General features: G+C 42.3%; 1 protein-coding gene across 1 annotated transcript; it reads left to right on the top strand.

Moving 5' to 3' along the window:
* Nucleotides 1-8,297: 8,297 nt before the first annotated feature.
* Nucleotides 8,298-16,629, top strand: LOC133263335 (signal recognition particle receptor FtsY-like). Its single transcript, XM_061443077.1, is given in 3 exon segments — nucleotides 8,298-8,418; nucleotides 15,901-16,364; nucleotides 16,366-16,629. Coding segments are annotated over 3 exon segments (849 nt in total).
* Nucleotides 16,630-26,023: the final 9,394 nt, after the last annotated feature.

Below are 26,023 nucleotides of genomic sequence, written 5' to 3'. Positions count from 1 at the left end.
GCTCTTGCCTCTCCTCAACTTTGTTCCTTTTGAGGAGTTAGTCCTTGGTCAGTGAGGTATGAAAGGGAGGGCAGAAGGATTTCAGGAGATGGCTTGGCCTCAACTTGCTCCTGTGGCAGCAAAAAGAAAGTAATTTGCAAGATGTAAAAATGCCCCCTTTCTCCTCACCCCAGCAATCAGGAGAGGGTAATGAAAGATTTTTAGCTTCTGCACTGTACAAACTGAGCACTGCCTGCATCAGCACTGTGCAGGAGTGGCAACATAAACTTAAATTAAACAGAAATAGGTTGTACCAAAGCCCCATGTTCCTATGGTCTGTGCAAAGAGTTCTACAACTTTAGTGAAAACCTGCATCTGTTCTGTTTTGGAGACATGTGCTTATATGAGTATCTATATGAAGCAAGGGACAGACCATTTGGAAATCTGAATATCTGATATTTGGAATACTTTGCTATTTGATTCCCTGGGGATCATATGTGTGAACAGAGGACATACAGTGATAGATATAGGTGCACAAGGACAAAAGACACTGATGTCAGCAAAACAGAAACTAGAAGTGAGTGGGTGTACAATGAAATCTGCAACAGCCACTTTGTATCTCTCTTCTTCTCCCCACTTTGTCTTCCATGAATAAAAGATAAGCCTGCCAAGGCTACTATCTAGACTGTGTATTGAAGAAATTTCTGCAGAAACAACAGGGCCACAAAACAGATTGCATTGAAACTTGAAGGATTTAACATATTTTAAATTCTGGTTTCCCTTCTGAGAATGTTTGCTTTCAGGACATTCTGCTTGAATAGGTAGTTCTTGGTTGTGCCAAAAGTGCTGAGATTTCCCTTTGCCTGTGCAAACAAAGCTGAAAGCTCTGAATTAGACAGAACTATCGTGTGCCGTAATTTAATTGAAGAAACACAATCAGCTAAAATGAAAGCAAAGTATTTCTGAGCGGTATTGTGGGTGGGTGTTGCACTTCTCAGGGTGCAACTGTATTGACAGGAGTTGATCTAGCAGTTTGCTATTGTCTCTCTCTTTACTGTTTCTCTTGGGGATTCATGTTCAAAAAAAGTAAATATATATGTGTATATATATAAATTACAAAACCCAGAAAAAGTAATAATGTGTAAAGTATAATAGCAGAGTACGACTGCATCTGATCTAGAACTCTTTCTGAATGGTCACTTGTAAGTAATGGTGGCAAACCACAGGGAATTACATAGCTTAATAGACCAGAAATTTTTGTAGGTGGTCCAGCACTAATGAAGTTCTAGGTACCTATTACATCACTGACTACTGAGTTTTCTGCTTGGCTGGTTGCACATAGTTTTCCCTGGGCCCTGTCTCCTGGCTGGTGCAAGATGGAAGACACATTGTGGGAAATGTGAATGGCTGCAGCATTATGGCAGTTTCCTGCAGCTTGGAAAGCTGCAGAGGAGCCATTGAAACTGAATATAATATAAGGTCAGCAGTAATGCTGATCTGTCTTGGGCAAAGAATTAGTGTGGCTCCAGACTTAGGTGCCTGCCACGAGTAACTCAAGTCCTGTGTCATACACAGCATGAATAAACCCAAGGATCTGGACATAATGGTAGCCACTTGAGGATATAGATATTTATTTTCAGTACCTAGCAAGGAGTCTAACGTTTATGCCCTAACCAAGAAATTCAAGGCCATGGTGTTATCAGCTCCTCTTCTGATCGCAGGTTTGTACATTTGTGGGAGAAGCAGAATGGCACTTACAGGTGGCTCACATAAGGACACAACAGTGAAAATTATGCTCCTTATATAATTATGATTTAATTGCAATACAGTCATTCAGGCTAATCTATGGCTGCAGTACTTCATGGTTTTCTGTGGGCAGATTTTACTTTGTTTGGCAACTGTTTCAGCAACAGGCCATGGTAGAATCCTTCTGTTTGTTTATAAACATTGTTGGCTGATATTGTAACATTACACATGGTTCTTGAAAGGTCACACTTGTCTTTTTGCCCTCTGGTTTCCTTCCTACTTCCATCTCAAGCAACACTGAAGCATGCATACCATGCCTTGCAGCTAATGACATACTTCAGTATGCCCTAAACCTCCAATTATTTCCTTCCCTGGTAGTAAATACCTTTTCTCTTTCAAAATGGTGTTGCAGGTACTGCATGCAAAATGCAGAGTAAAAGAACAACTGGGATGCAATGAAGAGGAAGAAAATGCAAAATTTATTAAGTTATTATTCCTTAGGAAAATTCTTTGCACATAATAGAAAGCTGCAGGTGCAATAATTCTCTGGCTGTTTTGATACTTCAGTGGCCTGCAGACATGACCCTGGTCTCACTCCTGTTCACACACACAGACTGCAGCAAAGATTATAGAGGGTCTCAAAGCAACAGAAGCATATAAAAAAAATAAAAATAATTAAGACCAGCAATGTTTCCAAGCCCCCAAAACTTAAAATGTGCTGTAGTCACTGCTGGTTACATTTGTGAGAGGAACAGAGACAGATCTCTTCATGCCCATATTTACAATTGTATAGATACAAAAAGATGCCTGCAGATGTTTACTTTTTACTAGGAAAGAGGTTGGCAAGAGAGGAATTGTTGAAAGTAGGCTATGAAATGCACTTTGTGCATGGATAGCTGCTGCTGCCAACTTAGTGGAGTACATGCTGAGTGGTTCTTAAAATTCTTTCTAATCAGTATTACAATGGTAATGCAGGGCACATTGACCAAAATTTACAGCCAGCGGGAACTGATGAGCAATATAGGTGTAGATTAGAGATGTTGGCTGCAATGGTAAGCAACAGAAAAATATCTTCCTGTATTTTCTCCACATTAATTTCTATCTTAGATTAAATTTTGTCCTCTGCTATTCTGATTATCAAAATGGTGATCTCCAAGCATGGGGAACTTACATAGTTCTGTATTAATTATGTGCAGTAAGGTTCAAGGACAGTATGTCATAACAACATCTCATGTTCTAGTTGCAGTACAGTCATAAACTGCAAATCAGAAGAAAGTAGACCAGGAAAAGATGTATTGTGATTTGCTATGGCTCAGTGAAGAGGTAAGAAAACCACAGCATTCAGGAAACCTTGCCAAATGGAAGCTCCTGGTTCCACTTTCTAGAGCATTTTTTTCAAATCCATTGCTTCCCTTCCCTTCCAAATGAAATACTTTGAGAGAGAAGATGCTCTTTATCCTAGGTCAGCTGACACATAATGGGATTAAAATATGTTTTCTATAATTCAGAAAAAGCTAATCAGAAATTGTTGCATTTGTCTCAAGGCCTCAGAAAATGGGCAGAAAATATATTGCCATCAGGAGGACTTCCATATTTGTGATTTTTTTTTTCTATTTTAACAGTAAAAGAGACTTCCACCCGCCTCACTGCGTCAAATGTTGCCTTTTTGACAGTGAAACAAATTTTCAGAAATTGGTTAACTTTTCAACGCCTCATCTCAAGTCACTGTAATGAGCCCAAGGATTTGGTTTTGAATATACAAAATACATATTCAGTGAATGCAATAAGCATGAGTATTTGATCTTGGATATGGCCACCAACTGGAAAGTTAACCTGTTGTTTACTTTTCAGCATTAGGATTTTCCTCAGCTCTCTATATTCTTGCTATTATTCTGCTTTTGTCATTTCTCAAACATGCTACTGAAAGAGGTAGTCATCACGAGAGAAAGAGTAGGACTATCCACAATTAAGCTCATATTTTAATTTCTAATCAGCACTAGATAAAGTAGCAATATACTTGCAGACTGCAGTGGAACTGAATCTTATTACTTGTATTTGTTCTTTGTCATTTAGAAGTACATTTAAGTTCCAAGCAGTACTGAAACCTAAGTATATAGGAGACTAAATGAAACCAGAGCATGTCAGTAACATCCCTCTGGATTTTACAATCAAATGCAATCTACTCAGATGTAACCAACTGGAAGTAAAAAGAACATGGTACAGAACAGGGGAAAGTCTTAACAGAAGGAACATTATTTAATAACTGAGAGATGCACAGCACAAGGTTTTAGACTTACAAGAACCAGATTTGAGGAGGTTATGACTTGCATATGGTGTGTAAAAGTATGAACAGACAGCTAGGAGTGAACTGAATAGGAAAAGAGAAACCTGTTCCTCCAGCTACTTTTTCTTAGGAATTTCAGCGGGCAGAGTGAAGAAGAAGAAAGGCCAACATAAATCTGTGGTTGTATGAACTGCAAGTTGTATTAACAAGGGAGACATGTAGATACTGTCACTTCTGAAAATGGGTTAAATGTTATGTGAAGAAGGGAGAAGAGAAACATTAATATAGAAGTGAGGATTGAGTGGGAAACTGTGGAAGAGTAGAGGTGAAAAATGAGATAGGAAAGAGTTGCCAAGGTTGAGCAAGACAAATGGCAACAAGGAAGCAAGAAAAGTTTGCTTTGAACAGAGAGGAAGAGCAGGAGAGATAGTGGAAACAGTGCTGAGAGAAAGAAAACAAGGAATTAGAACAGGCATGAGGTGAGGAGGAAGAAGGAGATTGTCATTCCAGCCTGAGGACCAAGTTGCACTTGAGAGAGGAAAGCTGAGCAACTACTATGGCTTTTGCCCTCCTGGGTCTGACCAATGGCTTTGAGCAGCTAACATCGTGGTGTGGGCCCATTTACTGTGCCTTTAACAAAATCAAACCCATTATGCCAAGTAGAATGGTGCATAAATAAATAAATCATTCATTGCATCTGTGAAGCTAGTGCTTGCCAGAACTGTATATAGTAGTTCCCAAAGACCACTAGAAGAAAAAAAAAATGTTTTAAAGTAATGTTTTTAACTACAATTTTTAAGCCAACTAATAATTTAGAATGTAACTGCATCTGTGGATTTGTTAAAGTAGAATAAATGTGGAATAAATGGAATATTGATATCAAGAAAATATTTAAAAGGATTGATCAGAAATATACTCTTCCTCCATACTATCCATCTTGTAAGCACTAAAGATTTGTGGAAGTGATTCGGATATAATTCTGCATCTTGAAATTTGATAGAAATGAATTTCCATCCCATTCCTGATTTGTAGCCTGCAGGATTGTGAGTCAAATGATTGTGACCCTTGCTAAAGCAAGAAAATATTGATTCCCGAGTACTATGTGTGTCATCTTTTGAAGAGAGTGAAAGTATGTAATGCTAAGTATATTAATGTAATGTTGTGTAACTGACAATTTAAGACTTTCGGGTTTGTTTTCTTTTTCTTTTTGACAATAATGATTGGACTTCCAAGAACTTTGTGCTTGGTATGCCAAGGTTTTCTGAAAATCTGGCCTCAATTAGGAAGCTAAGAAGTTTTGAAAGTCTCTTATTTTAATTCTTAAAGTCAGCTCATACTTGAACATAGAATTATAAGAGGGTTACAGATCTCCTTAAAGAAAAAGAACAAAAAAGAAATTGAGGAGTTATGTCTCTCATAATATCCTCATAGGTAAGCTTAGGAAACATGGGTTAGATGAATGGACAGTGAGGTGGATCCAAAACTGGCAGAACGGCTGTGATCTGCAGAGTAGAATCCACTTGGAGGCCTGCAGTCAATGGTCTGGTCTTATTCAACTTGTTTATCAATGGAATGCACCCTCAGCAAGTTTGCTGATGATATGAAGCTGGGGGCAGTGGCTGATATACCTGAAGGTCAGCAGGACCTCAAAAGGCTGGAGAGCTGGGCAGAGAGAAACCTAATGAAGTCCATCAAGGGCAAGTGTAGGGTACTGAACGTGGGGAAGAAGAACTCAAAGTACCAACACAGGCTGGGGCTGACCTACCAGAGAGCAGTTCAGCTGAGAAGCACCTGGGAGTACTGGTGGGTGACAAGTTGACAATGAGCTGGCAGTGTGCCCTTGTGGCCAGGAGAAACAATAGTGCCCTGGGCTGCACTGAGTGGGGCCAGCAGGCCAAGGGAGGTGACCCTCACTCTGCTCAACCCTGGAGAGTCCACAGCTGGTGAACTGTGTCCAGTTCTGGGCTCCTTAGTACAAGAAAGGCAAGGAGCTGCTGGAGAGAGTCCAGTGGAGGGCCACAAGGATGATCAGGGGTCTGGACCATCTCTTTTAGGAGGGTAGATTGTGGGAGGTGGGCCTGTTCAGTCTAGAGAAGACTGAGAAGGGATCTCAGTATTGCATATAAATATCTTGAAGGTGGGTGCCAGGGGGATGGTGCCAAGACTCTTCTCAGTGATGCTCAGTGACGGGATGAGGAGCAAAGGCCAAAAACTAAAACACAAAAAGTTTCACCACGACTTGAGGAAGAACTTATTTAGGATGGGGGTGGCAGAGCACTGGAACAAGCAGCCCTGGTGGGTTGTAGAGTTTCCTTCTCTGAAGACATTCAAAACCTGCCTAGACACATTCCTGTGTAGCATATTGTCCTGGGTTCAGCAGTAGCAGTCATTTTCCTCCTTCTTAGTAGCTGGTGCAGTGCTGTGGTTTTTGACCTTCAGCCTGGGAACAATGCTGATAACACCGATGTTTTCAGTTGTTGCTAAGTAATGTTTACTCTGACCAAGGACTTTCTGAGTCTCATGCTCTGTCAGGGAGGAGGGGAAGCTGGGAGGAAGCAGAGGCAGGGCACCTGACCCAAATTAGCCAAAGGGGTATTCCATATCACAGCATGTCATGCCCAGGATATAAACTGGTGGCAGTTACCTGGAAGGACCAGATTGCTGCTCGGGGCATGCTGGGTATCGGTTGGCAGGTGGTGAGCGGGTGTATTTTCTCCCCTTATTTCTTCCCTTATTATTATTATTGGTGGTAGCAGTAGTGGTTTGTGTTATACCTTAGTTACTGGACTGTTCTTATCTCAACCCATGGGAATTACATTCTTTCGATTCTCCTCCCCATCCCTCCAGGGGCTAGGGGAAGAAGAAGAGGAATGAGTGAGTAAGCGCCTGCTTGGTTCTGAGTTACTGGCTGGGCTTAAACCACAACAGTTCTTTGTGGTGCCCAACATGTGGCACAAAGGGCTGAGATAGTGACAGATCTGACCAGAGTTTGTCTAATTGTATTTGTGATAAGCATATATAGTTTTAAATTAATAGTCACTCCTCACAATGCTGATTTATTGGCTCTCAAAGTTGCTGCTCTTGATCTCAGAGTTTCAGCATGTCATACATTACTTACAGCTAGTATCTGCTGTCTTGGTGTTTATTGGCTGGGGAGCCTTGGGCTAAGGTTCTTGTTTCATTGTACTTTACGGTAATGATTTGTAATGCAATAGACTCATTGATCATGAAAGCAGGCTGGCTTGTGCTCCCAGTGTGGTCCTCTGTACTTTGGGAGGTATATAATGGAAGTGTTTAGCAATTACACATCTTTTTTTTCCCTCCTCAGGCGGTCAACCTGTGAATGAGACATTCCCTTACACCCTCAGCTCCCCCACCAGACTATTTACAGCATCATTTGAGAGTTCTGAAGGTTTTGAAAGGTCTTTGAATACCCTTGGGACCTGCTTGCTGACTGCGATGGGGATCACCATGTTGGCACACATACAGACTGTTTTACCTACGACTATTTTGTCTGATCTCGAAAGTTAAGCAGAGTCAGGTTTGGGTGTTATCTAGGGTTAGATGACAACATAGGAAGACCAAGAGATTTTCCCCAAGGCTGGACAGTCATGAGTGGCAGGGTGTGTGGGATTGTATGGGCAAGTATCTAGGCCAGTGGACCCCTCCACTGCTTTGGAAGTTCACCACTGAACAAGTGCAAAATCCAGAAAAATTAGCAAAACACTTAAATGAGGTGTGTTTTCATCCTGGTCATACCAGAGATGGACAAATCATGGCAACGTGCTGGGGCTTGGCCTATGCTTACAGAGCCCTGTTCAACACTATCCAGCACCTTCAAAGGGAAAAAAAAGTCTCTGGATCTGATGCAAAGCAACAGACAACACAGCTACTCCAACTCCAAGTACATCAGCTACACCAACACCAGTGACAAGTACAGCAGCTACTCAAACCCAGGCAGCAGCAGATAACACAGTTGCTGGTGCTACTCACCCCCCAAGCACAGTGGCTGCGCCAACCCTGACAACAGATACTGCAGCCATTCCAACCCTAGTGGCAGTCACTCCAACCACAGTGACAGTCACTGCAGCTAAACCAAAGGACCAATTCGTGCCAATATTGGTTGCCCCTGTACACAAGGAGAAAACAAAAAAGAGGGACAGAAAGCAACCCATACAGTGAAGAAAGATGAAGAACCAATGCACTTAGTACGCAGGACAGCATCTGAACTAGAGTTACTATTATGTGGACCAGAGGAAGAAGAAGAAGAAGAGGTGACATCTTGACCATGGACCTCAACAGACCTCAACGGAATATGAGAAAAGATTTTACCTGTCTTCCAGGGGAGCACATCGTCACCTGGCTGCTCCGATGCTGTGACAATCGGGCCAATGATCACGAACTAGAAGGTATGGAAGCTAAGCAGCTGGGATCATTTGCTAAGGAAGGGGGAACTGACAAAGCGATTGCAAAAAAGAAACAGTTCCTCAGCCTTTGAAGGCGACTCTTGGCAGCTGTGAAAGAAAGGTTTCCATACAAGGACTATGTTATGAGTTGTTTAGCCAACTGAACCAGCATAGAGAAAGGTGTCCAGTCTCTGAGGGTATCAGTCATTGTAGAGATGATCTATCGTAGGTTGGATGCTGGGAATGCACCCGTAGATCCAGATGAAGTCGGATGTGCATGACCCATGTGGTGGAAATTTACACAGAGGGAACCATCATCATGTGCCCACTCACTGGCATCAACGACCTGGTATGATATAGCACCACCAACAGTGGATGAGCTGATTCATCAGCTCTGAGAGTTCAAAGACAATCTCACCCCTTCCATCATTGCAGCTGTGGGAAAACTGTCCCAGGAGTTCAAACAAGTAAGAGACGATCTATCTGATCTATCCAGCTCCCCATGTGTACCAACCCATGTCTAAGCTATTAACAAAAGACTCCCTGCTGCTCAAGAGAGAAGATAGAGAAGGTATATGCCACAGGCCACCCTGTGGTTTTACCTCTGGGATCACAGAGAAGACATGACAAAGTGGGATGGAAAACCTACCTCAGCTCTGGAGGAATGGGTGTGTGAACTGAAGAGGAGAACAAAGGCCAAGACTGATCATCCCACGAAAGCTGCGGCTTCAGACTCTGGTGAGCAAGTTCCCAGATGGAGTGGTAGAGCTGATTTTATTCCAGTTCCTGTGAAAGAAGAATAATCCCAGTCTATAAGACATAAGTAACCAATACTATGATCAATATTGAGGGGTCCTTCCTCCAGCCAGGTGGAGGTGAGGGACAATAAGATCTACTGGGCTGTGTGGATCAGATGGCCTAGCACATCAGTCCCACAGAAGTATAAGGCTCTAGTAGATACCGGTGCACAGTGTACCCTGATGCCATCAAGCTGGCAAGGGGTGGAACCCATCTATATTTCTGGAGTGACAGGAGGATCCCAAGAGTTGACTGTACTGGAGGCTGAAATCAGCCTGACTGGGAGGGAATGGCAAAAGCACCCTATTGTGACTGGTCCAGAGGCTCCATGCATCCTCGGCATAGACTACCTCAAGAGAGGGTACTTCAAAGACCCAAAAGGGTACCAGTGTGCTTTTGGTATTGCTGCTTTGGAGACTGAGGAAATTGAGCAGCTGTCCACCTTGCCTGCTCTCTTGGATGGTCCTTCTGTTGTGGGGTTGCTGAAGGTGGAAGAACAAGTGCCAATTGCAACCACAACAGTGCAGCGGCGGCAATATAGCACCAACCGAGACTCCCTGATTCCCATCCATCAGCTGATCCGTAGACTGGAGAGTCAGGGAGTTATCAGCAGGACCCGCTCGCCCTTTAATAGCCCCATATGGCCAGTGCGAAAGTCTAATGGAGAATGGAGACTAACAGTAGACTATCGTGGCCTGAATGAAGTCACACCACCATTGAGTGCTGCCGTACTGGACATGGTAGAACTTCAGTATGAACTGGAGTCAAAGGCAGCCAAGGGGTATGCCACAGCTCATATTGCTAAAGCTTTTTTCTCGATTCCTTTGGCAGCAGAGTGCAGACCACAGTTCGCATTTACTTGGAGGGGCATTCAGTACGCCTGGAACTGACTCCCCCAGGGATGGAAACAGCCCTACCATCTGCCATGACTGATCCAGACTGCACTGGAACAGGGGCAAGCTCCAGAACACCTGCAATACGTTGATGACATTATTGTGTGGGGTGATACAGCGGAAGAAGTCTTTGAGAAAGGGAGGAAAATAATCCAAATCCTGCTGAAGGCCGGTTTTGCCATAAAACGGAGTAAGATCAAGGGACCTGCACAGGAGATTCAATTTTTGGGAATAAAATGGCAACATGGACATTGCCAGATCCCCACAGATGTGATCAACAAGATAACAGCAATGTCTCCACCAACTAACAAGAAAGAAACGCAAGCTTTCTTGGGTGCAGTGGGGTTCTGGAGATTGCACATCCCAAATTGCAGTTTGATTGTAAGCCCTATCGTGTGACCCAGAAGAAGAATGATTTTAAATGGGGCCCTGAGCAACAACAAGCCTTTGAGCAAATCAAACATGAGACAGTTCATGCAGTAGACCCTGGACCAGTCCGACCAGGCCAGATGTAAAAAATGTACTGTACACTGCAGCTCGGGAGAACGGTCCTACCTGGAGCCTCTGGCAGAAAGCTCCAGGGGAGACTCAAGGTCAACCCCTGGGCTTTTGGAGTCGGGGATACAAAGGATCTGAGGCCAGCTGTACCCCAACTGAGAAAGAGATACTGGCAGCCTATGAAGGGGTTTGAGCTGCTTCGGAAGTGATTGGCACTGAAGCACAGCTCCTCCTGGCACCCCGGTTGCCCATGCTGGGCTGGATGTTCAAAGGCAGGGGCTCCTCTGCACATCATTCAGCCGACGCTACATGGAGTAAGTGGGCTGCACTAATTACACAAGGAGCTCATATAGGAAATCTCAGTCATCCAGGAATTCTGAAAGTCATCATGGACTGGCCAGAGGGCAAAGATTTCGGAATGTCACCAGAGGAGGAGGCCCCACCATATAATAAACTGTCAGAAAGTGAAAAGCAGTATGCCTTGTTTACTGATGGCTCTTGCCGTATTGTGGGAAAGCATCGGAGATGGAAGGCAGCTGTATGGAGCCCTGGATGACAAGTTGCAGAAACTGCTGAAGGAGAGGGTGAATCAAGTCAGTTTGCAGAGGTGAAAGCCACCCAGCTGGCCCTGGACGTTGCTGAATGAGAAAAGTGGCCTGTACTTTATCTCTATACTGACTCATGGATGGTGGCAAATGCCCTGTGGGGGGTGGTTGAAGCAATGGAAGCAGAGCAACTGGCAACGCAGAGGTAAACCCATCTGGGCTGCTGCACTGTGGCAAGATATTGCTGCCCGGGTGCAGAACCTGGTGGTGAAGGTATGTCATGGAGATGCCCATGTACCCAAGAGTCAGGCCACTGAGGAACACCAGAACAACCAAGAGGTGGATAAAGCAGCTAAGATTGAAGTGGCTCAGATAGACTTTAACTGGCAACATAAGGGTGAATTATTTTTGGCCCTGTGGCCCCATGGCACCTCAGGCCATCAGGGCAGAGATGCAACATATAGATGGGCTTGTGATCGAGGGGTGGACTTAACAATGGACACTATTGCCCAGGTTATTCATGACTGTGAAACATGTACTGCAATTAAGCAAGCCAAATGGTTAAAGCCTCTTTGGTATGGAGGACGATGGTTGAAGTATAAATATGGGGAGGCCTGGCGGATTGACTATATCACACTGCCACCAACCCGCCAAGGCAAGAGCCATGTGCTTACCATGGTGGAAGCAACCACCAGATGGCTGGAAACACACACTGTGCCCCATGACACTGCCCGGAACACCATCCTGGGCCTTGAGAAACAGATTTTGTGGCAATACGGCACCCCAGAGAGAATAAAGTCAGACAATGGGACTCATTTCCGGAATAACCTTATAGATGTTTGGGCCAAAGAGCATGGCATTGAGTGGGTATATCACATCCCCTACCATGCACCAGCCTCTGGGAAAATCAAACGGTACAATGGGCTGTTAAAAACTACACTGAGAGCAATGGGTGGGGGAACTTTCAAACATTGGGACACACATTTACCAAAAGTTGGTCAACACCAGAGGATCTGCCAATAGGGCTGGCCCAGCCCAGTGAGAACTTTTACATACTGTAGAGGCCCATGAAGTTCCTGTGGTGACCATAAAGAATTTGCTGGGGAAGACAGTCTGGGTTATTCCTGCTTTGGGTAAAGGCAAGCCCACTTGGGGGATTGCTTTTGCTCAGGGACCCGGATATACTTGGTGGGTAATGCGGGAAGATGGGGAAGTCTGATGTGTACCTCAAGGGGTTTCAATTTTAGGGGCAAACAGCCAATGAACTCAATTGTATGCTATTGCCTGCTATGTAGCACTTTTATAGCCCACCAACCATATCTCTTCAGGTCACCAGTGACTGGCTCTGACTTCCTTCTGACCATCAACCCCAACAAAGAACGAACTTTGATGAAACCAGACGAGTTCTGCAATGAGAGGACGAGCTCTGCGGTGTCATCAGCAGGAAACAATCCAACACTGTACACAGTCTCTCCTGCTCTGAAAGACTGTTACAAGAGATGGAGCTCAACATCATGGAATTGATGAATTCAGCAGCTTCATAGGGATTGGTCCATGGACTAAGGAATGATATCTCTCTCTTTGTGTGTGTGTGTGTTTGTGTATATTTATGTATGAGACAAAAGCTATGGTGTATTGAAAAAAATGTGGGTTCTGAGCATGACATAAATGGCATGGAATAAGGGGTGGATACTGTCCTGGATTCAGCAGTAGCAGTCATTTTTCTCCTTCTTAGAAGCTGGTGCAGTGCTGTGTTTTTGACTCTCAGCCTGAGAACAGCACTGATAACACCGATGTTTTCAGTTGTTGCTCAGTAATGTTTACTCTGACCAAGGACTTTCTGAGTCTCATGCTCTGCCAGGGAGGAGGGGAAGCCGAGAGGAAGCAGAGACAGGACACCTGATCCAAACTAGCCAAAGATGTATTCCATACCACAGCACGTCATGCCCAGGATGTAAAGAGGGGGCAGTTACCTGGAAGGGCTAGTTCACTGCTTGGGTCAGGCTGGGTATCAGTTGGCAGGTGGTGAGTGGTTGTATTCTCTTCCCTTGTTATTTCCCTTATCATTATTATTCTTGGAGGTAGCAGTAGGGTTTTGTGTTATACCTGAGTTACTGGACTGTTCTTATCTCAGTCTGTGGGAGTTACATTCTTTCCATTCTCCTCCCCATCCCTGCAGGAGTAGGGCTGGGGGAAGAAGAGGGAGGAATGAGTGAGCAGCTGCGTGGTTCTGAGTTGCTGGCTGGGCTTAAACCACAACACACATGTATAGGATATATGATGGTATTGCATGCTATATGATGTAAACTTGTATTAGCCTGTAAAGCTGTCTGGGATGGCTTCAAGACTAAGTTAGTAAGATCACTCTATGAGGATGACATTCCAGCCAGTCACATACACTCCATCATTATTTATTTTATATATGCCAGATATTGAACTGAAAGAAAATCTTAAATTTGCTGAAAATTATTTTTTTTTAATTTTTTTTTCATCATTCAGCAGCATTATTTTCCTGCTCAAGTGATCTTTCTAGGTAGAAGAAAATTATAACTAATGTCAGTAAAATGCCTATAAAATTATTTAAGAAAAGTTTTTGCACAATAACATTTCAGTCTTTACTAGCCTTAAAGCAGGTGTTGAAAGTATCACTACATATATGGGATTCTTTTTCTGATGTTCTTTATTACAGAGATTATTATGTCTTTGACGTATTTGTCTGTAAATTTGTCCTTGGTTATCAGTAAATATTCCTCCTCCCACTTTTTAGTTCACAAATTTATATGTGTAATTTATACTTGGGGTCAAAGAAAGACAACACTTTTCCATAAAAAGCTTTAATGGATGGTGGAAATTTGAGAGACAGGAACAAGAATTCAGTTGGTGAGTAAATGTAATGGATAGTGTACAGACTAGAAAACCAAAGTCTGATTTTCAAAGAGCCAGATTCTGAAGAAATCTGTGAGTTCTTTCAGAATTTAATTTTGAAAGACAAACCTTCTGTCCAGTCCCCAAGGTGCCGGTGTATATTTTACCCCTTCTAGAGCCAACTGAAATAATTTAATGTATGGTGAAGAAGTGTTGTAAACTACTCATTTTAGGAACCATATATCCTAATCTTGGCAAGTGGCATCAAAATGTGCCAGTAGGCACTTACAGTATGCTGTTGTTAGATACACACATTGTCACCAGCTTTCTGTTTCTCTCACCAGCTGACCATAGTTTTGAACACAGTCATAATTGCTCTTGATGTGAAGCCTGAAGAAGTTGTGGTGTGCTGGGCATGATTTGAGCATGCCTCCTAAACTCAGCACCTTGGGACTAAAGTAGGGAGCATCCAGGGGCCTTGATGGACCTCACTGAAGGGGGCAGCAGCGATGATTCCAAGTCACACCTGCGCAGGTATTAAGCTGAAACACGAGCATCCCTTAAACTGCCTACCTTACACCCTAAGTGTCTCTAAGATCTGATTAGCATCGCATTTAGATGAGGTCGTAATGCTTGCATATTTTGACTGAAGTTCTGTGTGTGCCTTCAGAGATCTAAATCCTTTTACGGGTCTGAGTCATAAGTTTGGGTCTGTAACACGAAAGCTGTGAGCAGTCTGCTGCACCTTTATGGGAACAAGGTCTGGGATGACATTGTCAGATTCATGGCTCTAAAGTAATCAATGACTTGTCAGTCTCTGATGGGAGAGGTTAAATATCAGCTTCATGCTTCACAGTAGAGCCTATGCTTTTGACTAAGATGATGTAAATGTCTGAGGCAGATCATCCTTTTCCCTCTTCTCCACTCACAAAGATGAATTTCACCCCCAGGGAGTGGGAACTCACAAGGATTGAGATACTAAGCATTGACAATACAAATTTTCAAATGTGAGCTAAGACCAACATCTCTCCTGTGTTAAACAAGGTAAGAAGGCTATTTCTGGTGAATCTGAGAATGAATCAAATGACATGAGTATAAAGCAAATAAATAATAATTTTAAAAAAACCAAGAATTCTATCCATTTAAAACAAGGAATATGGAGAAATTAGTCAGAGATTTGTGATCCACTCTGTATCCTGTGGGGTTTTTTTTTTTTTTTTTTTTTTTTGGTTGGTTGGTTGGGTTTTGTTTTTTTTCTTATTTATTTAGTCAGGAATGTTTACTCACAAGTTTACACAAACGGAAGCATGGAATTGAGTCATTAATATTCATGTGGTATTAGGAATGAAAACCTATGCTCCTCTACACCTGTCTTCACATTAGAAGATGGTATAGCCAAGCTAGATGGGTTTTACTCATATTTGAACAGTTAATTGTAGAGAAAATCATAACGTAGCTAAGCAAACATGAGAAAACACATACATGGAAAAACACAGATCGCAGAACATCTACTGGTTTGGAATTGCCATGTAACAGTGAAGATGTAAGGAGTGGGCTGCTGTCGTGATTTAAGTGCAGTCAGTAATCCATGCAGCCTGCTTGGTTACTGCCCCTGATACCCAGTAAGTCATTACAGGTGCAAAACGCGGGGCACAAAGGCTTGAGATAACGACAGATCTGACAGGAGTGTGTCTAATCGTATTTGTGAAAACCATTCATCACAATGTTGATTTATTGGCTCTCAGAGTTATTGCTCTTGATCTCACAGTTTCAGCATGTCGTGCCTTACTTGCAGCCGGTATTTGCTGTGTCAGTGTTTATCAGATGGGGGGCTTGGGCTAAGGCTCTTGTCTCACTGTACTTTATGGTAATGACTTGTAATACAGGCAGGCTCTGTCAGCAGTGCGGGATAGATGTGGCTGTGGATTTGTACCTGACTGTCCTGCTGCTCTTCACCATCCTGGCCCTCGTCCTCGCCTCCATCTTTGTGAGGTTGCTGGGAGCTGAGGGGGAGCGGCCCCAGAAGCCCTCGGTGGCCAAAGTGGCCCAGGAGAGCAGCCCTGGTGACCAAGCAGCCGCAGGAGCAGGGCCGGAGGATGGAAGGGATCGGCTGCTGGTGGAGGAGGTTGGGGCTGTTGAGGAGGGGAAGGAGGAGGCTGCCGAAGAGCCAGAGGAGGCGGCGGAGGAGCTGAGCCCCACAGCTGAGCCCAGCCCTGCGACAGCCGAGAGCATCCCCTAGCAGCCACCCACCAAGCCCCAAGAGCCTGAGCCCCAAGAGGATGTGGAGAGCAAGATACCACCTTTGGGAGCCTCAGCTGGGTCCAGCCTCAGGCACATGGGACAAGTGCAGGGATGCAGGAAACCATGCAGCATTTCCCAGCAAGGCAGCGGAGGAAGATCTGGACTCAGAAAAAGAGAAGCTGCTGATGAGACAGCCTGCAAGCACAGCAGCTACATCAGCCCCAGTGACAAGTACAGCAGCACCATTTGAGAGTTCTGAAGGTTTTGAATGGCCTTTGGGTACCCTTGGGACCTGTCTGCTGATTTTGATGGGGATCAGCATGTTGGCACACATACAGAGTGTGTTTTACCCACAAACATTTTATCTGATCTGAGGTTAAGCGGAATCTGAACTTAAGCGGAGTCGGGTTTAGGTCTTACCTAGGGTTAGACAATGATATAGGACAGCCAAGAGGTTTTCCCCAAGGCTGGACAGTCATGAGTGACAGGGTGTGTGGGACAGTATGGGCAAGTATCTTGTACACTGGGCCCCCTCCAGTGCTTTGGAAGTGTTGGAGGTAGAAGGCAGCTGTATGGAGTCCCCAGGGACAAGTTGCAAAAACTGCTGAAGAAGAGGCTGAGTTATTTTGAGCCTGGTGGGCCCATGACACTTCAGGCCACCAGGGCAGAGATGCAACATAGAGATGGACTCATGATTAAGGGCTGGACTTAGCAGTGGACACTATTGCCCAGGTTATTCACAAGTGTGAACACTGCACACAGTCTCTCCTGCTCTGAAAGACTGTTACAAGAGATGGAGCCTGACATCAGGCACAGAAGGACTCAGCAGCTTTATAGGAACTGGTCCACACACTAAGATAAGAGGGCACTGAGATAAGAGTGATGGTATATTGAAAATGGGGATCTGAGCATGATGTGACTGGTATGGAATAAGGGGTGGATACTGTCCTGGGTTCCACAGTAGCAGTTATTTTTCTCCTTCTTAGAAGCTGGTGCAGTGCTGTGGTTTTGACTTTAGGCCTGGGAACAGCACTGATAACACCAATGTTTTTAGTTACTGCTCAAATATTTAGTCTGACCAAGGACTTTGTGAGTCTCATGCTCTGCCAGGGAGGAAGGGAAGCAGGGAGGAAGCAGAGACAGGACACCTGACCCAAACTAGCCAAAGAGGTATTCCATACCACAGCACATCATGCCCAGAATGTAGAACTGGTGGCAGTTACCTTTAAGGGCAGGTTCACTGGTCAGTCAGGCTGAGTATTGATGGGTGGTATTGTATTCTCTTCCCTTGTTATTTCCCTTATCATTATTATTCTTGGTTGTAGCAGTAGTGGTTTTGTGTTATACCTTAGTTACTGGACTGTTCTTACCTCAACCCGTGGGAGTTACATTCTTTAGATTCTCCTCCCCGTCCCTCCGGGGTGGGGGAGAAAGGGGGGAGTGAGTGAGCGGGCTGCGTGGGCTACTGACTGCACTTAAAACCACAACAGCTGCAGATCAGGCAAAAGCATGTACTTTAATTTGGAAAATACTTGTGATGGAGTAACACAAGAAAAACACCAGAAAATTCTTCTGTCCAAATCTTTTAGAGTCTGTACAAAAGAGGATGTTTTGTTTTTGGGGTAGAAAGAAAGGGACTTGTTTAACTGCTCCCTCACATGCCCATGGCAGTGTAGAGTATTCTGTCTGTGATCATGCCTGAGAGCACAACTTAGTAGCTTCCCTCCGTCTTTATGGTCATTGCCCCAAGTGTGCATTCATTTGCAAGACTCACTCCTTGCTCTCAATTAGCCTGCTTTTGGTAGGAGGAGCCAAAATGGACTGAAAAGGTGAAACTTGCTACATCTTGCTGTTCCTTGCTCAATGGAATTGCAGTCACATGGATTTTGAATACTATGGCTTTATCTGTGTCATGCTTTGTGAGTGGTGTCAGAAAAAATTGTGAACACCACCAGTAGGATTGACTTCTCTTCCTAATCCACATGACTGCTGCACTGGCTGCCTACAGGCAACTCTTGGGGAGCCTGTCCTCTACAAGGTGCATATTAAGACGTCCAGTAACTCACCAAGACATTGGGAATGACTGGACATGTGATTTGCTTCACAAAGTTGCCTCTGGCTGCACCTGGGGCTTTATCTTCTGTCTGTATGGAGGGTGCATTTGGTCATGAACCTTGCCTTAAGTATCCTTTACAAATGCAAGCTAGATGTATTCTTTGTGCCTGTACATGGAAGGGAAGGGCTTTTGCCACAGAGTAGCAGAGGCCTGCTTTTTACACACCTGTATCTTATACAAATGTGTAAATATACATAGGTTTTCATTTGAAACTACCATATTCTTCATGAAGGATACTTAAAATTCTGTAGAGGTTTTTTTCCTGTCCTGTAACATAGTGGATGAAATCAGAATATAATAGGAAAAGCCCACATGATCACAATTGCTTGAGATAATCTACAGTTCTAAGTTCATGTAGTGGTATGGAAATATACTACTTTTACTTTCTGTTTTTCCCTTTTTTGTTACAGTGTTTTTAAGTGGCTTTATCTTGGCCCAGGATCGCTTCTTCTAGTACATCCAGAATTACGTATTTGTGGAACTTAAGTACTGAAAGATGTACAATTTGTCTTTATAATTTGGCTGCTCTTGTAATCTTCAGTTATAAACCCAGGTGAATACAGAAACACATGCCTGGCTGAAATGCACAACTCTTGCAGTTAGCCCTAACTGCTGCCTCATTGCATTTCTTTTTCAAACCTTTCCCCTCCAGTTTTGTTTCCAAGACTGTGGAGATGTTTCTGCCTGGCTTCATGTTTGGCAGATGATTGAAGGCAATTTCTAGATAAACTCAGTCACCATTCATGGGCTGTATTAGACAATAGCTACTCTGCCTTCTTCATGATGCCAAGCCTGAAACTTGGCCAGAATACATCTTAATTCCAGTTAAACCTAATATGTTATATAGAACACTTTTGATAAGTCACCAGAAAGAAATAATTTTGCATTTTAAATAACATGCTAAAAGTACTCTGACCAAGAGCCCCAGGGAGTAATTTGGTAGGTTAGTGTGCTTACCAGAGGAGGAAAATGCTGAACCAGCAGTTACAGACACTGCCAGCAATGTGGTATGCCAACACTGGGGCTATTTTTATGTACAGATATATGGCAACTATCACAGTCTTCCAAGAGATGTAAATCAGTCCTGTTAACTGTCAAAGAACATTTTCGAGTGGTTTCCTAATAGATTTGATTTATTTATTATTATTCCAAAGCTTACAAACCTGAACAAGCAACATGTTCCTTATACTTCAATGTTTCCTATGAAATAAAAAATATATATCTTACTTTAATTTGAAGGAGAATGAAACAGATATGCTTCGTGGCTTTCAAGAGGCCACGTCTTCTTGGCCATGTTAAAAGAATTTTGTTTTGATGGCAGCTTTGGAAATGTACTCAGACTATCCAATTTTATCTGAAAGCTGCTTTTTTTAAAATACAGTAGTCTAGAGAAGGTTAACCTTTAAATTGTGTTTGCATAAAGAGTGCTTCACTGAAATGAAAGACATAGGTGTTATAAATTAGCACTAGAGTTATGAAGACAAAAATTTGCAATTTATACACATAGTAAAGCCACTGTGGCCTCTTACTCACCTGCCCCCAGGGGAAACAAGCTATTCTTTAGAAAAAAAATATTCTTTTTCCTGTAAGGTCTTTTGTCAGTATAGTTATGCTAGGTAGGGATTCATACTCTTCATACCTTTATACTGTTCCCAAGCAAATTCCTTGTAGTGTAAACTCAAATGAGTATTGGATTTTCATTTGTATTATCTGCATGTGAGGTCATTTGCTCCTACTTCCTGTAGGTTTGTCGTAATTCCTAGCAAATACTCATCCTCGGGTATGACCTTTGGCTAAAATTGCTTTCTGAAACCTTCAAGCTGATTCAAGCTGATTGACTTCAAGCTGATTCATTTTAATACCTTCATCTAATTAATCTTCTAGAAAATTCCTGCCACAGATAAGATTATAATGTAATCTTCCTACAATATTTCATTAATATCATATGATTCATAATTGGTTTGCTATTGCATTGGTTGCTATACAGTTGCTGCTAAAATGAACTCTTAGCTGTTTCCAGTAGTTTTTCTCATCTCTTATTTGAACCTGTGTGCTGAGTTCTGCACCCTGGCATGGTACAGGAAAGGAAAAATCACAGCTGGGAGCTGAAAAAAAGCTCTCTGGCAAACCTCTGAAGAATGGTAGAAGTGAGAGGATTCTGCACAGCACATCATACCCAAGGCCCTGACAAATGATATATCCAAGGCAAGCTAGCTCTTTTTATACTAGCAAGCAGGCCCAAGTCATTGTCTCAAGTGTTAGACTGCAGTTGCCCATACTGCCTAGCTGTTAGGAGATTCCTTGACACAATTTTGGCAACCATCGACTTCCCTTGACAACTTCTGGGAGTAGTTTGGGAGCACAGTCTAGGAATTCTTCCAAGTATGGCTGAGATCAGTCTTTTTAGTCATGAAATGCTTCTCAGCAAAGATGACATTTTTATTGATTGAGATGCATTGCTGAAAGGAAGAACACTGCAATAATTAGTCCCCCAATTAAATTACATTAATGATTCTGATAATATTCAAAATTTCAAATAAGCATTTGGACTTGGTTTACACTCTGTGAAGTATTCTACAAATCTTTAATTCTTTACCCCAGAAAAATAAAATTGACTGACTGCATGACTGACATGTACAAACAGCAAATAATATGATTTCAAAATGCAGTCTCCAAGGACAAGTACATTCTTGGATTAGTTGGATATTATAATTCTTTCCCACTGGTTCTGTGCTTTGGCAAGGTATCTCCTTGGACGTTGATAATCAGCAACTCAGATTGGCTGGAACAGCTGAGGAAGGAATATCTGAAGTGATTTTTTTTATATGTCAATTCAAGTCACTTTCCTGTTTGAAATTAGTAAAATCTGAAACATCATGTAGCAGATGCCCATCTCTGAGGCTAAACGTTTCATATTGGAAACCTCTGTGTGTGTCTCTGTCATGGTTTAAGCCCATCAGTAACTCAGAACCATGCAGCGGCTCTCTCACTCCCTGCTCTGCTCCTGGAGGAATGGGGAGGAGAATCAGAAGAATGTAGCTCCCATGGGTTTGAGATAAGAACAGTCCAGTAATTAAGGTATAACACAAACCACTACTGCTACCACCGGTAATAATAATGATAGAGAAAATAACAAGGGGAGAAAATACAACTGCTCACCACCTGCCAACTGATACCCAGTCCCACCTGAGCAGTGATCTCCCCTTTCCAGGTTATCTGCCCCCAGTTTATATACTGGGCATGACATGCTATGGTATGGAATACCCCTTTGGCTAGTTTGGGTCAGGTGTCCTGTCTCTGCTTCCTCCTGGCTTCCCCTCCTCCCTGGCAGAGCATGAGACTCAGAAAGTCCTTGATCAGAGTAAACATTACTGAGCAACAACTAAAAACATTGGTGTTATCACTGCTGTTCCCAGGTGAAAAGTCAAAAACACAGCACTGCACCAGCTACTAAGATGGAGAAAAATGACTGCTACTGCTGAACCCAGGAGAGTCTCCCTCTCTGCATGCCTAATATTAACAATACACACACATATCTTGTCATTCTGAGGAATGTTTGCACCACATTAAATTGCTGGCTTATTTAAATGAAAGCTAATAGTACTAACAGTGTTCACAATCTTGTGCCTGTGTGGAGTAAATACTAAGGGCTTATGAATATGTATGATAGTCAAAAGAATAATTCCGTATCTTTTTGTTTTATTATCCGTAGTCAGTAATATAGATGATCATGACTTATCCTTTTGACAAAAGCTTTTCTTTTGTGTATGAAAGCCTAGCTTTCCCAAAATGCAGACCATGCTAATAGGGTCAGGAGAAATGAATGCTGGAAGAATATATATTAAAATAATTAGGATTTCAATTTGACATCTACTGCAAGGAAAATATTTTCCTGAATAGCTTTCAAAGGTTCAAAAGGTATTGATTCTTAGATTATTTGAGAAGATGACTTCTAGATCAGCAACACACAACAAATCCCTTTTGTAAATGAGTTGTCTTTTTTCATTTATCATCAGCATTGAAAACAATCCTTTTCTCCCACTGTGTAGGTTAAGATAAAAATATTTTGAGCTTCCAAAAGAAGTTTCTACTCCTCTCAGGTAAGTTAAGTTTGGACCAGATATTTTAATGCCAGAGCCTGATACTGGCATTTAATAGTAATTAAAAATAGTAAGTAATTAAACTGATAAAAAGATAAAGTTTTTCATTTGCCAATTTAGAAATTCATCAGAAACATAAATCAGACCCATGATCTTAATTTTCTCAGTCTATTCTGGAATTTTAGAACAGATCTTGTGTTTTCTAAAGATGGAAAGAACTTGGAAAACCTAATACGGAAGCATATATGGATTTTATTTTTTTTTCAAATAAACATTTTTAAATATGGCAGTTTAACTATTTACTTTAAACAATACCAAAATTCAGCATACTTGAGAAGAATGACTGCCTTAAAACTGACGCTTGGGAGAGTTAACTTCAGACAGTGGCCAGAAAAACAAGTGTAGAGTCACAGACCTTTATTTTATTGCAGTCATGGCAGCATTCATCAGATTGAATTACCTACAATCAGTAAGCTGTTTCTGAGAAGTCCTCATGGGTAGCATTAATTTGCTGTCCCTGTTTTAACCCATGTGTTCAGCTAGGAGTTTAAGTTTTTTGGCTCTGAATAAAGGAGAAACAGAAGGAAGTCAGAAAATTTGCTCCAGGAAGTAGCATTCATTCTTAGGGATTTGTGGTATTTTTTCTTTCTCTGAATACTCTTTTTCTTTCTTTTATTTTTTTGTCTCTTGGGACTAGAATTGCACTGGAGACTGAGCCCCCTATGTCTACCCTAGTCCTGTCCAGCTATCCATAAGTGTATTTGAGTCATCCCAGTAGGAATCTGGCAGTATTATGAACCCCAGAGCTTTCTCTTCCACTCCTGTGATGACTGTTTGAAGAGACATGCCCACACTTTTCATCCTGGCAGACAGCAGCTTTCCCATTCTCTGAGTCTCCTCTAGGGATGGCCCATCAATTTCTTCCAAGGAGTCATGTAAACCTGCTTCTTCTGCTGTTCGTACGAAGTTCCTCCTCTGCATGTTCTTCCTTCTGTTTGCATATCATTCTGTATTTGGCCCTCTTTCTCATGATTTTTTGTATATCATCGTTATGTCACCTTCTGTTTCATACCTTGCCTATTTTTGCTATTTCTTCTCCACCCTCTTTTGGGAAGAGATGCTTTATAGTTCTCATTTTCTGTTTTTATTTAGTGAAGCCAGTCTTCTCTTCAGCATTATTTTTCCTCTGGTAGCTTTCTTCATCTCTTTCTTCTGCCCTTACATTCTTCCAGAAGTAATCCATGTAAACCAGAGTATTATTCTGCTTCTCTCCTCTAGCAATTCCTTTTCAGTCTTGGGTTACTTACCCATTTTCTGCTGCATCACCATGTCAAATCTCTGTGGAACTCCATTATTTTCTTCAGCTTCATTTAAGTCTCATAATTTGTTACCTTGGTTAGGCCAAACTGTTCACAGTAATGGTTTGTGCCAGATAACCCTGCAGAGGCAATGGATATTCTTTTGCCTTTTCACCCTCTCATTATACCAAGCCTCAGGTCATCTACACTTTTCTCTCTGTGTTTCATCACGGCCAACATCTTTCCTTTTCATTGGCCTTAAAAAAAAAAACAAACAAAAAAAACAAAAATAGAAAAAAGAATATCTTCCACCCCTTTTTTGCTCTTTGCTTTACTAGCTGCATTTCATAAAATGGAGAATAAATGTCATAATTATGAAAGTTATGCTTCTTTCCTCATCCATAACAAAAATGGCTGAACTCCTGCATTAAATGCAAAATTTGACTCTGTGTTAGCTGTGGACTTAGTTGGCAACTTCTGCAAAATTAAAAGCAAATAAATGGGATTGTATGCAAATGTCAGTTTCTAGCATCTGATTCAATATTATACTGTAGGGGAACAAAAGGAGAGGGAGATCCTCAGCTAGCTACCACTGATAAATCCAGCTAAGGAAGTTTTCCTCTACTCAGGGCATCGCCCTTAGAGTTGGAAAGACTTTTTGAGAAACAGCAGTTTTGGTCATCAGCTGTATCTGAATGTTGTCAAATGCAAACACCTGTATCCACTAAATCAATGATACTTAGAAGAATATGAACTGCATAGTCTACAACTCCCAAGAAGTTCCAGCTTCTGTCATTTAAGCATCAACAAAAGTTTAGATTTTGGGAAGGGACATCTATGCTCAGTATTCACATCCACCCATAGTTCCCAGTCACGGGACACTGCTTATTCCACCTGAATCTGGATGATTGTGTATCAGTGTGAAGTTGTGCATCCGGCCAGACAAAAATTCATGTTCCAGAAATGATGCTTTCACCGCAAACTCATATGTCTGTTTTGGTGAAAAGAAAACCAAACGTCCAGATTTTCATATAGTCTTTGTGATTTGAAAGTAACCTCAAAATGGTAGTTTCAAGAACTCATAAAACTGATTCTGAATTTTAAGCCACATAATCCAAAATGATTATTCTCAGAAGGCACCAGAAATACCTTCCTCCCCTGCCTTAATTACTAGACTTCATCTGCATGGTTTGTTTCAAATTACCAGTTCTACAAATGCTTAATAAAAGCAGCATTTGCAACAGATCCATTTGTTAAACTGCATTCTGCTCACCAACCAAAACAAATTTTTGCACGTTTTATTGAACCTTGTGAAGTTTAGTGCTTTGAAAATTCTCTCTTTTCAATTTTATTGCAGTGGGACATGCAGCCCTCTTTGTAGAAAGTATAACACTTCAGTTTCATGGCTGATCGAAGATTCTTACCACTCTTTGTTTTGCTCTACTGCTGCCTTTGGTCTTGCTGAGCAGCCTGTTTCTGCTGTCGCAGGGAGCTCTCTGTAGCAACTTTTATTTGACCTTTCTTACTGAGCAGGTTACTCAGGGCAATTAGAAGTGCTTCTAAGGATGGCACTTTGTGTGGCCATTTTAACTGTAAATTAATTCTGCCCCTTGAATTATTGTACAAGCCTTTTTACAAAGGTTCCTCCACTGGTGGAGTAAGCAGTATGGTAAGGCCTCAGATCCAGTAGCACTGCTCACGAGAAGGAGATGCAGTGTTGCAGGATGAAATGCTGACCGGGCTGACTAGCCATAATTTTCAGATCAGGTTTTTAGAAGACAATGTGCTTTCTCCTTCATTCTCTTTTTGTAAGATTTCCATCCCTTTTATCAAGGGAATGAATTGAACATATTCTGGATTGCTAGTCAGGGAGTTTCATTTTTATTTTTTTGTCTTCCATGAGCTTCTTCCCTTGAATACAAATTTGAGGAGAATTCAGAGGAGAGTGGGCTGCTGTGGAGCAAGGTGCTAATTGGCATGAGCATTGATGACAGAACCAGGTCTTTCACTGACATTTCTCGTTTGTTCAATCACAAAGTCTTAAACTCTATAGAAGAGCAATGCAGAAATTCTCTTGGGTTCATAGTTGTTACAGATGAAAATGTCATATTCAGTTATCTGGTTCGTCCTTCTGAAAGTACTGGGTTATTCAGCAGGACAAATGTTTCGAATGTTTTGTCTAACCTATTTTTGTAGGCTAGGTGATGAGTCATGGGTCTTACACCATCCCTAAAGAAACAATATTCTACAGCTA

Source organism: Pezoporus flaviventris, unplaced genomic scaffold, assembly GCF_033815535.1.
Source record: "Pezoporus flaviventris isolate CSIRO_AGI_PZ_B2104156 unplaced genomic scaffold, CSIRO_AGI_Pfla_v1 ptg000285l, whole genome shotgun sequence".
NCBI classification, from domain to species: Eukaryota; Metazoa; Chordata; class Aves; order Psittaciformes; family Psittacidae; genus Pezoporus; species Pezoporus flaviventris.
The sequence above is the reverse complement of the archived record's forward strand: the minus strand, read 5'-3'. Positions and strand labels throughout refer to the sequence as shown.